Below are 14,912 nucleotides of genomic sequence, written 5' to 3' on the forward strand. Positions count from 1 at the left end.
TGTATGTTGAAATACATTTTAGAATGTGTAAAAATATGTTTTCATGTGATGAAAGTGTGTGGGAAATTTATTGTAAGGTTTAAAAAAATAAAATAAATATATATGTATATATATATATATATATATATATATATATATATATATATATTTAAAAAAAATATATTAATTATTGCATATTTTCTGCCAATTTTATGCTTGAAAATTTTGTTTAAATGTTGTTTTAAAATATGTTTAAAGAGTCTGGGTAATGCTTAAACTATTAAAAAAATTATAATTGTTATCCTGTTAAAAACTCAAAAATTCTTCCAGTGGAAACCAACCGATGCTACCTGCCCCCCGATTGGTCCTCATGGCGAACGAGCAACAACCTCTTTGGTTGGACAGCAGGTGGCAGCGCATGCCAAACCAGGAAGCGGTCCTTTCTGCACACACTAGTGCTGTGCTTACATCATCAGAAGCAGCATCAGCAGCAGCAGCAGCAGGAGGAGGGAGAGGCGGAGCATCTCCTCCGAGTGTGAGTTTCTGCAACAGGGATGAACTGAGGAGAAACAACATCCCGACACTAAACTAAAAAAAAAAAAAACGTTTCTGCCCGTGGGTTAGGGTGACGATGTCGGTTTGAGAGACGACAGCGGATATCCCGAGGACGGCGAGCGGCATGGCATCGCCGCACCACTACAGAGGCTCTCCTCATGACATTGCCAATGTGATGCAGAGACTGCAAGGTAGGCGTTAATTGCTTACTCACAGTATTCCATCTCTCTACCTGCGGCACGTTTGGAGGTGACCTGCTATTTTGGCGTGACACAGAAAAAAAGGCAAAAATGCTGACTGTAAAATCACCTCCATCTAATTTAACACTGAACGCGTTGCTGTTGTTCATATGACAAATCCGAGTCGTATTCATATTTCACCACGGAGTATTCAAGGGCTGAGTATTTTGAGGTGGTATCCACGCTGACTCACAGGGAGTTGCTATCTTTAGTTTGCCGTCAGGTACGGTGAAAGGTCAACTTTTGTTGACTTGTCATTGGCAGCACAGATAAAAATGATTGAAATTGAGCGTGTGACATGTTGTACATGAGATTCGCTCACAATTACTCTTAACTCACGTATTGGACTATTATGTGTATTCACGTGGATTTATCCAATGGAAAGCACTTGTCAGAGGTTCGTAATCTGGTTTCGATCCAATCCCAGGGGTTTGGGGGAGGTCAAGACACACACCCGACTCATATGCATCATATGAGTCAGATGATGTGCAATATGAATTCACATGTATAAGTTAAGGAAGTTACGGAACACACGGTGTTCCACAGGGTTCGAATCCGGGGCCTCTGCTGTTTTCATTGCATCTGCTGCCCCAATGTTCCATTTTAACTCATTAGCCTCCCAGCCATTTTCACTGAAGCAACCTCCTTCGCTCCTGGCTGTTTTACTGGATTTTGACTGATTTTGCAAGATCCACAGAATATTCTGTTTGCTACAAACAAACATGGAACCTACCAAAAAGTCTCTTCTTTCATCAGGAAAAAAAAAAGTATATTTGTATCTGTTTTCGTTTTGCAGCAATTAGCATTACAACATAGGTAAGTTTGATCTATTCACAAACCTGTTGGAAACACTGGGAAAAAGAGCTTGTTGCAACTTGGCCCTGGCTGATCTCTTATACTCTGCTGCCACCTGCTGGCCGTTTTTTTGTGGTAATAACTACCATTGCTTTAAGCGACCTCTTCATGTCAGAATCTGTATCAAAGCCTTCTGTATGCTCTAGCATAAACATTTTAAAAACGTATAAATACGTTTTTGGGAGTGAAGGACAAAGTATTAAAAACGTATTTGTACATTTTGGGGTTTGAATGAGTTAAGAGAACAATTAGCTGTCGAGCAAAACTGAAGGAACCCTTCAGCTGCATTGAGATGGGGAATACAAGAATTCTGAATTCAAGATGAAGAGAACCAGATTTGTTAGGTAAAGAATTATTGAAAAAAAAAATTCAAATAAGAAAGGTTCGGCGAGTGCGTCCAGGTGACACCGGAGCCGAGATCCAACATGGCGGCCCCCATCGGGGCCTGCGAGGCGGCAGCTGTGTTGTGTCATAGCTGCGAACAGCACCGCCAGTCACGAACGACCGTTTGGAGGTGTGTGGGTGCGCACTTTGCATCCCCCCCATATCGATTTCGTTCTCATTTTTAGAGGCTTTTCCGTTTCCCGCGCCGTTCAAAGACAAGTGAAATACTTTGATTAAGACGCTAAGTGCAAATGAAACAGGCTCATGCGCAAGCCCAGCACAGCGGCGGTGCGAAACTGTTGCATTATTTATGTGGACACGTGTAACGGCACCTCCTCCCTTTGCCGAAATGCGGCCTCATTTATCAAGTGTTTCCAGCCTGTTTACAGTACAGTTGCCATCCACATGGGAGCCTCGTTTTAAAGTCTTTAAGGCAAATTGTAAATAATTCAACAGAGTGAGTGTGGCTTGTTCACAACAAATGTCTTACATAATTAGTCTATTAGCTCAGGGAAATCTTATGGCTTTTTAATTAATGTCTTGTCAACCTTCCCATGATGGGATGACTGACATATCTAACAAGTACACTTTACTGGCCACAATATTAGGTACTTTAACGCTGTGATGTCTGCTGGATTTTTGTGTTAGGTTGGCTTCTCAGATGCTACATTAGCGTAGCAACAGCGCAATACCCGACGCATCAAAAATAACGATATAAACGATAGGGGGTTTTGTCTGATGGCAGCTTCATGTTCAGAACCAAAATTTACTTCTTGCGTGTGACATCGTCATAAAAAGGAATTGCTAATTCCTAAGAATTGAACTACTGGGAAAATAGCTCTTGTGTTAGCTTTTTTTTTTTTGGGATTTTGCAGTTGTGGTTAATAGTATGTAGTATGTACACATTCAAAGTGCACGTCGTAACTAACCTGAACTAATATGTTCAAATGTGGCCAATTTCATATTGTTTCACAAATTGATACCACATGGGTATGTTATCTTTCAAATTTATTGACCGATATATAGTCTAGGACCCAAATGATTAATTGGCCAGGTGGTATTATGAGTTGATTTACTTATTTATTTTTGCTGATTTTTTTTTTATTTTTATTTTTTTTACACGTTACCTCATTACAATTCTGCCAAATGATCGGAATCAGCATCAGCCTCAATGTTATATACCTCAACAAAAAATATTTTCTTGGAAAGTGATGCTTTGAAAGGAAGCAAGGTTTCCACCCGATGCCAGCCGCATTTAATATCAATCTTTTAACGTGCTACGCAGCAGATCTGAAACCCGTGATGATTTTTATCTATCAATCAAGACGTGCCGTCTAAAATCAAAGACGCAAACTTGCAACGGGTTCCTAGCAAGAGCCCAAGTGGAACATGTGACATCACGAGTGTCACTATTTGTTCTCACTTGGTGAATGAAGCCAGTGTTTTCTTCTTCTGTCATCCAACACTCTTTAACACTTATTACCTGTACAAACCTTCCTCCCCCAGTAAGGAAAAATGTTCTACCATGCCAGTGCTCCACATATCAGCAGCAGGAAATAAGCCATATACTCCTCTCGGGGGTCCATTTTTTTTTTGGAAGCGTTCAATAATCATGCTATGCAATATGAAAACAATCCAAACTTTTGTCCCATTTTTGCGAGACACACACACACACACACACACACAGAGGCTTCTTTCTCTTCAACCGCCTCTTTTGCTGTACCTCTCTGCACCGAAACACAGCAATTAGTGACACCATATGGCCGAGAACGGCGAGGCCACTTTGAACACCTCCCAGCCTGAACTCCTCCATATGCTGAGGAATTTGCCTGTTTTTGTATGCCTTTTGTTCGCGGGGGGGGGGCGACCCAACGTTCCTCCTATTTTCAATTTCTCGCCCGTTTTCTCTCACCGTGGGTGGCGGAGGCGTTCAATTTCCCGCCGCTAGCTCTAATCGACGTCTGCCTGCCTGCCCGTCAGGCAGATAAAGTTTACTGCAGTTCCCGTTTAGCCGTTCGTAAAGGACGTCTCGCCTTCTATTCAGGCCGCGGCAGGCTTGGCGTGCAAAGCGGATTGCCTACGTTTGAGTAAATTCAATGCAATGTGGAGAGCTGCTTGCTGTGCTGGCAGAAAGGCCGAGGGTGGCGGGGAGGGCGAGGGCATGACCACGTCTCTATGGTATGTCAAGAAAAATGGCTGCATAGTAGCGCCACAAGATTTGGGAAGAACTCTACCAAATAATGCAAATTTTGATTACATGTATATGTATATTAGGGGTGTTAGAAAAAATCGATTCGGCAGTATATCGCGATATTGCAGCGCGCAATTCCCGAATCGATTCGATATGCAGCCGAATCGATTTTTAAACATCCATTTTTTTATGGGAATATTCAACAAAACGTCTTACTTAGGGTTAGGATTCACACATTAAGCATGGAAGAATGTTCTATTAATGGAACGGACTGCAACCTGTTTGTTAAATGCAGTGGCCCAGTTATAAGCCTGAAATTTTCAGATAAATAAGTACATGTTCATACAAATCATACAGTGTACATGTACAAGTTTACTGATTAGGATTTTCTAAATTTGAGTAAAAAAAAAAAAATCGCAATCATCAATTAATAGATTCGTATCGGGATTAATCGGTATCGAATCAAATCGTGACCTATGAATCGTGATGTGAATCGAATCGCCACGTACTAGGCAATTCACACCCCTAATATATATATATATATATATATAATAATTATTATTAATAATACTAATAATAATTGTTAACCTGTTGTTGAGCACTCATTAAATAACTTGATTAATTCAGTCTCTCGCTATTGCTTGGGTACTTTCGTTTTTTTTCACACTTTTTTAAAATACTGTTTTAACAGACAGTTAGGACTTGAAAAAAAAAGAAAGCCTCCTACACACTCTTGGGGACTTGCGAGCTGCAAGAACCAAGACAAGGGCAGGGCAAAAAAAAAAAAAATTGCACCCTCCACATCCTGGTCACCACCTCTTCTGGCTTCTACCCTCAAAAACCAGCAGACATTCCAATAGGATTTTCCACCTTTCTAGTTTATTCTTTGATGATTGGCTAATAGAATTCATCAGCAGTGTTTCAACTGGCTCATGCATACAGGGCCCGTTTTACTCCCAAATTCAGTTTCTTGCCTGATCATTGGTTTACAAAAGAAGTAATTCATCCGACCCCACTGCTAAATTTCTGTCTTTGTTCATGCCCACCCACTATAAGGTTTTGTGAAGTCGTACTTTTTTGCACAATGCTGCTAACAAACACAACAATGAAACCCTCCTGGGCAGAGTTACAATATAACAAGAAGAAGAAAATGAAGCAAAGATGGAAAGCTTCCCCTGGCCAAATTCTTAAGCCTCTGATCGCTGATGGAACTGGCACAGACCCCCCCCCCCCCCCGATTGGCATGTGGCCAGGGTGCCATCCTGTTGCCAGGGGCGATACGACGCTTCGGCCGCAGCCATGGAAGGCCCGAGCAGACGGTCACCTTGAGCCATGCCAGCCCGGCCCGCTTGTTTTTTGGGACGTTGGCTATTTATCGCCACGCGGCTTCACAAGCAGGCGGCGACACAAACGAGCAAAATGGCTGTGATGCATCTTTTAGGCCTTGATTGTTCCGCTGAGAGCGCGGCGCTTAGGCGAGCGGTCGGACGCGCAACGCAGTACGGTGGCGCTTGAAGGTCGCTAGCGCATTCAAATGAAGGAGCCATGTTGTTTTGGGACCTGCGGTTCTGTGATGCGACCCGTGAAGTTGATTGTCACTTTGCTACCTTTTCGTCTTTTTTTTTGTTTATATTCCACTCCAAGGCTGACTTCCAAAACTAGTTTTCTCATAGAAAAATAGTGTCAGTTTGTTCAAGGCTCTTAGTAGGCAATGTCTTATAAAACATTTGAATTGTCATGCACATATAGACACCTCGTTTATAATAGAACCACAATAAAGTAAAACCACTCAATTTTAAGAAAAAAAAAAACTACAAAATCTCTAGCTTTTCTCAAAAAGTCTGCCTTGAAAAAATTTATTTATTGCCCCCGAGCTGTTTTTTTGCTTTCACGACATTCTATTCTGAGTGCACAGTATTTTTTGCATTGTACTTTACATGAATGGTCAACATTTTCTCCAGCTTAATTCGAGAACTAGTGGTGTTCCACAAGGCTCAATACTAGGTCCACTTTACATAAATGTAAAAGTTACTTGGCCAGTTCCAGTGAGAAATCTAGAAAAGCAAAATAGGATTGTTTTTGATTTGATTTGTTGTTACTGTTCATGGCCTAAAAGTTTTTTACAATTTTGAATTTACCTCTAAGTTAGCATTAGCCATTTGTAACATGTTGCCGTCAATGGCACCTTTTAGTGGAGGCATCACAAAACAACACGAAAAGAAAAAGAATCGAGCAAAAGCTGAGCTCCTTGGATATTTGGATTTGGTGGTGGTTTCCACCGTACATCCATTCAAACCGTTGCATTATATCAATATTGACTCGTTTCTCCCTCCCTTTAAAGGCTCATTTGGCTTGTCTGTTTCGCATTATCCTTTGGCACGCGCGATCCCATTGTGTGTAATCCAATGGAGTGTCACTGACATTTCATACTGCTTATCAGATTGTAATCTCTTTGAGCCCGACAGCCATTCAAGGCTGGAGACACAAAAACGCGTCACTTGGGGCGCCGCGCGCACGCACGCACGCACGCACGCACGCACGCACGCACTCGATCCCAACAAGGGCGTCAGCGAATAGATTGTGTTGAAGCTTTGAGATTTTTACTGCACAAAATGTGGAAATCACTATGATGGGTCGTCATCTATTAACAAAGCACTAAAATGCCCAATTCACTTCTTTCATTTCATTTGACTTTTCTACTTTTTTGGGATTTTGCTTTAATTGGTCAACACAAAGTGTGTGTCCAGAAGACGATTTTTGTAAAAGTTGACAGTGATCAATGGAGGACCAAAACTACCAAAAATGAAAAATAAATAAATGAATAAAAAAATGATTGAAATGAAAGTGAAAATAAAAAGGGATATAAAAAAATATAATTCAAAAATTTAATAAAAAAATATATAAATGGAAATAAAAAAAACAACAATATCCATTAATAAAAAAATAAAAGTAAAAATAAAAAACGAGATTCAAAAAATAAAAATAAATGTAGAAATAAATACAAAATAAATATATAAATAGAATTCAATATCAATCAATAGACAAAAACGCTCTGCTCTTTATTTATTTCATGCTGCAGACACACAAAATGTTATTCAAATGAGGGGGCGGTCCTAAGCGTCTTGGGTTTGATTGCGCCGTTGCAAACTGCCTTTCAATGGTCAAGTGAGCAGGTCGGCGAACAAGGAAGTCTCGCCGGCATGCGTGGAGAGCTCCTTATTTTTTTATTTATTAAATTTTTGAATTATATTTTTTTATATCTGTTTTTATTTTTACTTTCATGTATTTATTTTTAAATTTTGGCAGTTTTGGTCCTCCATATTGATCTACCCGCGTGAGGTAAAATGACATCTCCGGGCCACACTGATGCAGTGACACAGTTCCCCCTGATTTTCTTTTTATCTGCGACGATGTGTGTCAGATGGTGGCACCAGATCGTTTTGATGAGCGTTACAGCACAATGTGCCGGCAAGATAGCATCGGGAGACCCCGCCTCGTTCCCCTCTCTTCCTTAATACTTTGACTCACACCTTGGCTCTTATCTTTCCCGCCCAGGCACCTCCTTCCCCCTTTTTATTTTGGACTGTCACAGTGTGATTGGACGCTCGGAAATTTGGCCACTGGCGCTCTATTGAGCAAGTTTTTTTAAATAGAGGTGGCGCCCTGACCTCTGAGCTGACCAGATAACGTCTCGATTCCAGCGTACGTGACTTTGTCAGTAAGAAAGTCATTCGTAGTCATTGGGGGGCACTTTTAAATCGCTCATTTTAGTACTTCACAGTACTCTGCAAAGGTCCCAGGCCATTATTTCTTTGGATGACCTTTTTTTTTTTTTTTACAGATGTCATTTTGATATATTAAATGGACATTTGAAGGATTAATCATTTTAATAATAAAAAAAAACAAAAAAACTTTACAGCATGGGCCTACAAACAGTCTGAATCGTAAAAGTAATGTATAAATAATTAAATTAATTGAAATTAACTAAAAATTATTATTACATACATGTACAAAATTGCTTTAAAGTAGGAGTGTCAGGTAATTAATTTTTTTAATCGTAATTTATCGCATGACTTCAGTAGTAAGTAGTAAATTTTACATCTGTTCTAAATGTACAATAAATTAAAAATAAAAATAAATAAAATACATTTTTCCCCTAAGTTTTCATACTCTTGTTAACATAAAAGTAGGGGGAAAAATGTTAAACTAATAGAAACATGGCTGCGTCTTTTAGTCATTGTTACAATATTTTCATATTAATTCATAAAATTAAGTTAAAATTAAAAAGATGTACTGTACTGTAAAATCAATTATGATATCAATCTGTGTTGAGGTCATTTTTCTGCCACCAGATGGCATAATTGCATTTGTAAGACATTGGTGACAGCTCAGTGCATTTTTCTTTTTATATTAAGAGCTATCTAATTTTTAACATGAAATTCTGTACATTTTTAAAATTTGTAAAATATAACTTGACCCCGGTCTCCACAAATATATGCATTAATATGAAATTTATTACTGCAAAATTTTGACGAGGACATGTCTGCTTCGTTGCGACTGGAATTTCCCCTGTACAGGCTTTCCAAGTAAGCGGCGGTCATTAATCGCGCATTAAAAAAAATTAGTGGCGTAAAAGGAACTTTAAATCAACTCAAAATTAACACACTAGTTTTGTCACCCCTAGTAGTTTTACATCCAGATTTTATAGTGTACTGTGTGATATTGTACAAAACTGCGCAAACCGCTGTATGTAGATGTACTGTACTGTAAAAAAAACAAATGTGATATCAATCTGTGTTGAGGTCATTTTTCTGCCACCAGATGGCATAATTGCATTTGTAAGACATTGGTGACAGCTCAGTGCATTTTTCTTTTTATATTAAGAGCTATCTAATTTTTAACATGAAATTCTGTTTTTTTTAATTAATTAATTAACATTTTTAAAATTTGTAAAATACAATTTGACCCCAGTCTCCACAAATATATGCATTAATATGAAATTTATTACTGCAAAATTTTGACGAGGACATGTCTGCTTCGTTGCAACTGGAATTTCCCCAGTACAGGCTTTCCAAGTAAAGGGCGGTCATTAATCACGCGTAAAAAAAAAAAAAGAGTGGCGTAAAAGGAACTTTAAATTAACTCAAAATTCCCGCACTAATTTTGACACCCCTACTAAGTAAGTCTTAGTAAAAAAAAGGCATTTACTTTTTTCTAAGACAAAGAGTTGCTCCAGTGTCAGATCTGACTGGTTTTAGCTGGATTTAATTATATATATATATATATATATATATTAAAAAAAATCTCTTTCACGGTAACTGAATTTACGACAGCGGCCGCAGTGATTCAGTTAGCGCTGCTGACGCCTGCACTTTCGTTTACTTAGTGGTCCCTGTAATATCTGCTGGGCCGCTTGCTGAACCCGGATAAAGAGCTTAGACTGTCTGACCCAGTGACACACACACAAACACACACCATTACATTCATATAGAAAGCGACAGAAGCCACTATACTGTATTTTTTTTTTATTATATATATATTTTTTTACGCATCTCTGATGCTTTGTTCTAGTTACAGTACATAACTGTGTTTGCTGATAGATGATTCTGTTGAATTCTGTATTACGTGCTGCAGGTGGCAAAATAGCTTAAATGACTCCATTGTTAGCCGGGCTTTTCATGAACATTTGGGCATCACTTGTCAACGACTCCTCAGCACATCTGCTGGTGAAAAGGGAATGCCGGTGCTTGTTTTGATAATCACTTTGACTCTTGTGCCCCCCCCCCCCTTGCTTCTCACCCTCTTTAATGTGTGCGTTATGATTTCCGAAATGTAATTAGCCATGCTAATGGGGCCGCCATTTGGATTTCCGCCTCTTGCACTTCCGCGTTGGGGGGCACAAATGAAGTGGGATGGCGAGCGTCGAGCCTGAATGGGTTGAGTGGAGGGTGGTGTGTTTTTTTTTTTTTTTTTTTTATGACACTTTGCGCTTTAAGAGCTTCGGCAGGAAGTGTCGAAAAGAGCCTTTTTTTTTTGTTTTTAATGAGGCATTGTGGGGTTGAAAGAGACGAGCCGGAAATGTTGAGACGAGCTAGAAAAGCCCCCACAATATGTGTAATCATTTTGTACCGTGGATAACAAACATGTGCACAGCTCACCATTCAGCACATGATAGCTTGAACGGGCACCTTCCATTAATGTCGCACCGGAGAGGAAGATGCATTAGCGCCACACAAGAGGCCCTTGTGTGGCTTTGTTGTGTTCTAGTGACACTGTGATTATGAGCCATTCGCACCGGCATCATCTGTGAGTCACTTTACGCGAGCGTGGCCGTAGATCAGCGTTTCCCGACTTTTATTGAGCCAAGGCACATATTTTACATTAGACTCGTGGCACAGCACAAAACCAAAGTAGATGCACCGCTACGAATATTGCGAGACCTGGACGTCCAAAACGTACAGTGCGCATTTTGGCAGATAACAAACATGTTCTTCAAAAATGTGTAAGCGTGTGCTTGCTTTAAAGTCAAAGTACGTAAATAAAGAGAATTAGGCGTCATAGAATTAAGCGTCGCTTTGTCTTGTATTTATGTATGCCATACATGCTAATTTTTATTCCTAAAGTTGAGTATGCTAGCCTAATGCTAACACATAATGGAAAACGCCGTAGAATGGATGTCGCAGAATCATATCAAATATTTGAGCAGGAACTGCACAGCAACATATCGTCGCTGCCTGGTGGAATACTTGTAACAACCGAAATTAAAAATCTTCAAAAACGGCTTTGTTCAATTTGACCTTATATTGCTATCACACTTAACATCAACACAACCCCCAAATTTTTTTTCCCACTGTCTGATCAAATTGGTCCAAACACAGTCCAAAGTCCACAGTCCCGACCATAGAAAATACCTTAATACTTAATAGCAAACGCATATTACGTCCTCTTCCCAAACTCTTTTTCAAAGGTCTTAGAGCCATGAGTGTGTATGTAGCAGACTTACCATCATAGCTCTGGTGAGCTTCCTTCTACAACAAAGCAATATGGAAAAAAAGACCATATTTGGACATGCAGTATTAAGGTCAAAAGTAATATAAACAATTTCATTTTTATTTATTTAATTTTATTTATTTATTTATTTTTATTTTTATTCCTAGAGAGCTCAGTATTGCTCATTCGGTAATTTTACCGATTTGACATGTCATCATCATTGCTCTCCCTTTTTTTTAAATATATATATATATATATATATATATTTTTTTTTGTATGTGGGTGATATGTGTGTGTGCGTGCGAGTGTGTGTGTATTCATTAGTTCACCTAAAACCTATTAAAAAAAATCCCATACCGTTCACCCAAACCGAACACTTCCAGCCAGAGTCGTGAGGCTGTCAGGAGACCCGAGGAAGGACCAAAGAAAGGAAAGTGAAATCCAGCAACAATTTCATTTTTTATTGCAGGATTAGGAGTGTCATTTTGGCCCACACAGTGAACGAATGAGACGTGTGTTTTCTGCCTGTAAAAAAAAAAAAAAAAGATATATATTTTTGGAGTAACAATGTTGGAAGCCATAATAACACTTTTTTTCCCCCTGTTATATTTGTAACATTTAGGACCCAACTTTATAGGAAGATAAATGATTTCCCCGTCCACCTTTGTGCTCATCTGTCTTTTTCTCCAACCGCACGCTTCCAAACAGAAGCTTCACATGTCCTCAAGGAGGCGCTGTGCTCCTGATGAATTTGCATAAGAGGCTTCTGCAGCTAAGAATTCCAATCCAAACGCCCTCTGGGTGGAATGATAACAATGTGAGAAGAAGCTACAGTATATAACTAGCCCCCCCCCCCCACACACACCCCTCCCGCTCTTCAGGAGGCCTTTTGTGTTTTTCTTTAATAGCCGAAAAGAGTCTGTTCCTCCGGTTTTCACCAAGCCTCGCTGCCCTGCAGACGTGTAACTGCTCTGACCCGCGTTGAACACCGCCCCCCCCCCCCCGCACAACCGCGGGGAAAGGCTCCACTATCTGCCGGGCTGTCCATTAGGGATCCAAAACCAGCAACCAGCTGAGCTTCTCGCCGGGTTCGAGCCTCCTCCTTATTTTTCTCCCCGTTCAAACAACACCACAACACTCCAGAGGGCTGCAGGCAGCCTGGAGGCTTCCGTTGGTTTATTTCAATGTAGTACACTAGAAGGGGAGGGGGGGGGGGGGCGGTGTACACGCCCACTCATATTTCTCTCTCTGCTCCCACGGTGACGCCTAACAAGTCCCACCTTTTTGTTGGGATTTTATCCCGAGGTTGTTTTTCTTATCAGTTCACCTCTTCAGGGAGGCCGTCTGCTGGATTCCCGTGGAACTGGGTTCAGTTCTCTGACAAAACATGTAACGTTTTAAGAGATTTTGCCTCTCTTAATTGTGTGCTTTGTAAATGAAGATCAAATGGATGAAGCACTGTTGCGGCGGGATTCAGCACCCCGGACAGCTCTTTTAATGCCTCACATTATAGCAGAAGCAACGAGGAAGGTTATTATTTAAATGGACAGTTTGGAGGTTGAGGGTTTGAATCCAGGCCTCGGCTCTTCACTTTTGTCATATTTTTAAATTATGAAATTGCACCCTGCGCTTGTATTGAGCGCATTCGAGCGTGCAGGTGTACCTAATGAACTGTCTGGCTTCATTTGGTTTATGTAGATTTCTCCCCCTCCTAATACCTGCACATGGACGCATGCCAAAAACGATATGTCATACAGAAAGTTAAAACAGGCGGCGGCCGTGTGAACCGGCGAGGGCGCGATAATCAGCGGATAGATAGCAGATGACAGCCGCCACCGGTTATTGATGACTTTCATAATTAAAATGCCTTGCGTGTGTGTGAGGGCGGGCAGGAGTGAGCGGTGGGGGTCACCCAAAAAGAACAAAAGGAGGGAAAAAAAAATAAAAAATCACACGTCTGATAAATGGTCTTTCATCTTTAAGGCTGATAGTGCGACCTGCGTGAATATTGCTTTTTCTTTTCCAGCCTCTTGAATGGGAGAATTCAAAAAGGAGCTTTTGCGCTTTGATATTGCATCACACTGCTTGTGCGAGCAGGCCTTAAGTGTGAGCGCGGGTCAAAAAAAGGCAGGAAGGTCACATACTGGAGAATGTTGATAGGAATGTTTGGAATAAGAGTCTTCAGCTGGTGTTGTTGATGACAATCATTTAAGGTAGAGTAGTGACTTTATTTTTTTTTGCAGTGGAAACTCTTAAGATCTAAGATAATGAAAATATTTCTTGTCTATACAAATATGTGAACCACTTTGTACAAACAAAATGGTCATAACTTTGAGAACTACTGACAATGCTTACGGTGACACTTAACAAAGGAGATTGTCCTGTCTTGGTACATTTTCATAATTTTATTCAATCTTTATTCAATGTTGCGAAATAACGTGTGATGTAACCTGGCAATTTGATTGGCTACTGCATCACCTGGTAAAACCTTGGGGAACTAACTGCATGCAACCAAACTAGTTGCGGACTAGTAGTCTCATGTTTTGTCCTTGAAGTTTCAAACCAGTTTTAAGTTATTATAGCAAAAAAAAATCAAGCAGGTCGAAGTCCTCACTAAATTTCTTATTCACACTTTTCAGTCTGTGCTTGAGTCAGCTGTACTAGAACATTCCGGATCGATCGCAAAGCATCTCCCGCCTCAGAGGTCTGAAAAAGTCAGCCACTGTCCTGTTCTGCTGAGATGACTAATCGGATTTTCATTTTTATTTGAGCGAACTACTTCATATGACGTTAAAACAACCCATTTGTATTATTTCACCGATATTGTTAAATGTTTTTCAATAAAACAAGATTGGAACACTGAAGCTATATGTTGCTTGTAATGGAAAAATCGGGATTGGCAGGTCAGACTTTTTAAAAGATCGAGGATTGGTGATCGTCCAGAAAATTGTGATCGCTGCACCCCTAGTTTCCCTTGTGTTTATAATATTTCAATTCATGCCTAACCAACATGGAATTTAGTCATGTCATGTATGTATCTTTCAGTTGGAAAATGCCAAAGAGGTCCCAGGTTCTAAAATTGGCAACTTCTATAAAGTGTAAATAAAATTGGCATATCAATTTGAATGATTACAAAAATTCACGTCTATCTTTATTCAAAATGGTGAAAAATCAAGCGCTTCTTTCGGCTCTCAAATGCTCTCCGCTAAAACCTTCAACTGTCAATCAAATACCACTGCTACGTCCTCATCTAGCATCCTTCTTATGCTGTCATATACAGTAACTTAGACTTAAAGCCTCTGGTTAGCTGGAATACATCCCACTTTTCCACGCTGCGACAACGCGGCGCTCTAAAGCAGTCAGTCCGGTACGAAACCGCTGTTCCGTATCCTGGCTGTCCTTTCGGACCTATCTTTGCGAGACGTGCGCACACTCACGAGTCACGGCCAACAACGAGGCGCTCTAAAGCGGCCACGTCGTTGGGCTAACTGAAGGGAAGTAGGCATAGCTAGCCAGCTAACTACATGTTGCAATTTTGACTCATAACCACCAATGCAAATGAAGGCTCACATTCTTTTACATTAGGGGACGGGCAACATGTTTTAGCCACGCTCAAAAATCTGTAAAATTAACCTCTGGCTAGCTGGAATATATCCCACTTTTCCACGCTGCGACAACGAGGCACTCTAAAGCAGTCAGTCCGGTACGAAACAGCTGTT

General features: G+C 40.3%; 1 protein-coding gene across 11 annotated transcripts in view; it reads left to right on the forward strand.

Annotated features, from left to right (window-relative positions):
• The first annotated feature begins 395 nt into the window (after positions 1-395).
• syne1a (spectrin repeat containing, nuclear envelope 1a) overlaps positions 396-14,912 on the forward strand; it is a 143,321-nt gene continuing 128,804 nt past the window's right edge. For 10 of the 11 annotated variants that reach the window (XM_077551889.1, XM_077551886.1, XM_077551890.1 and 7 more), the window contains exon 1: positions 13,243-13,406. Coding sequence is in view for 1 of the 11 variants with exons in the window: in XM_077551888.1 (XP_077408014.1) it covers positions 659-725 (67 nt within the window). In the remaining 10 variants the exon portion in view is untranslated. Of the gene's footprint in view, positions 515-603; positions 726-13,242; positions 13,407-14,912 lie in introns of those variants that run through there. The other variant, XM_077551888.1, reaches the window with a different exon arrangement.

Source organism: Vanacampus margaritifer, chromosome 19 (assembly GCF_051991255.1).
Source record: "Vanacampus margaritifer isolate UIUO_Vmar chromosome 19, RoL_Vmar_1.0, whole genome shotgun sequence".
In the NCBI taxonomy this organism is placed as follows: domain Eukaryota; kingdom Metazoa; phylum Chordata; class Actinopteri; order Syngnathiformes; family Syngnathidae; genus Vanacampus; species Vanacampus margaritifer.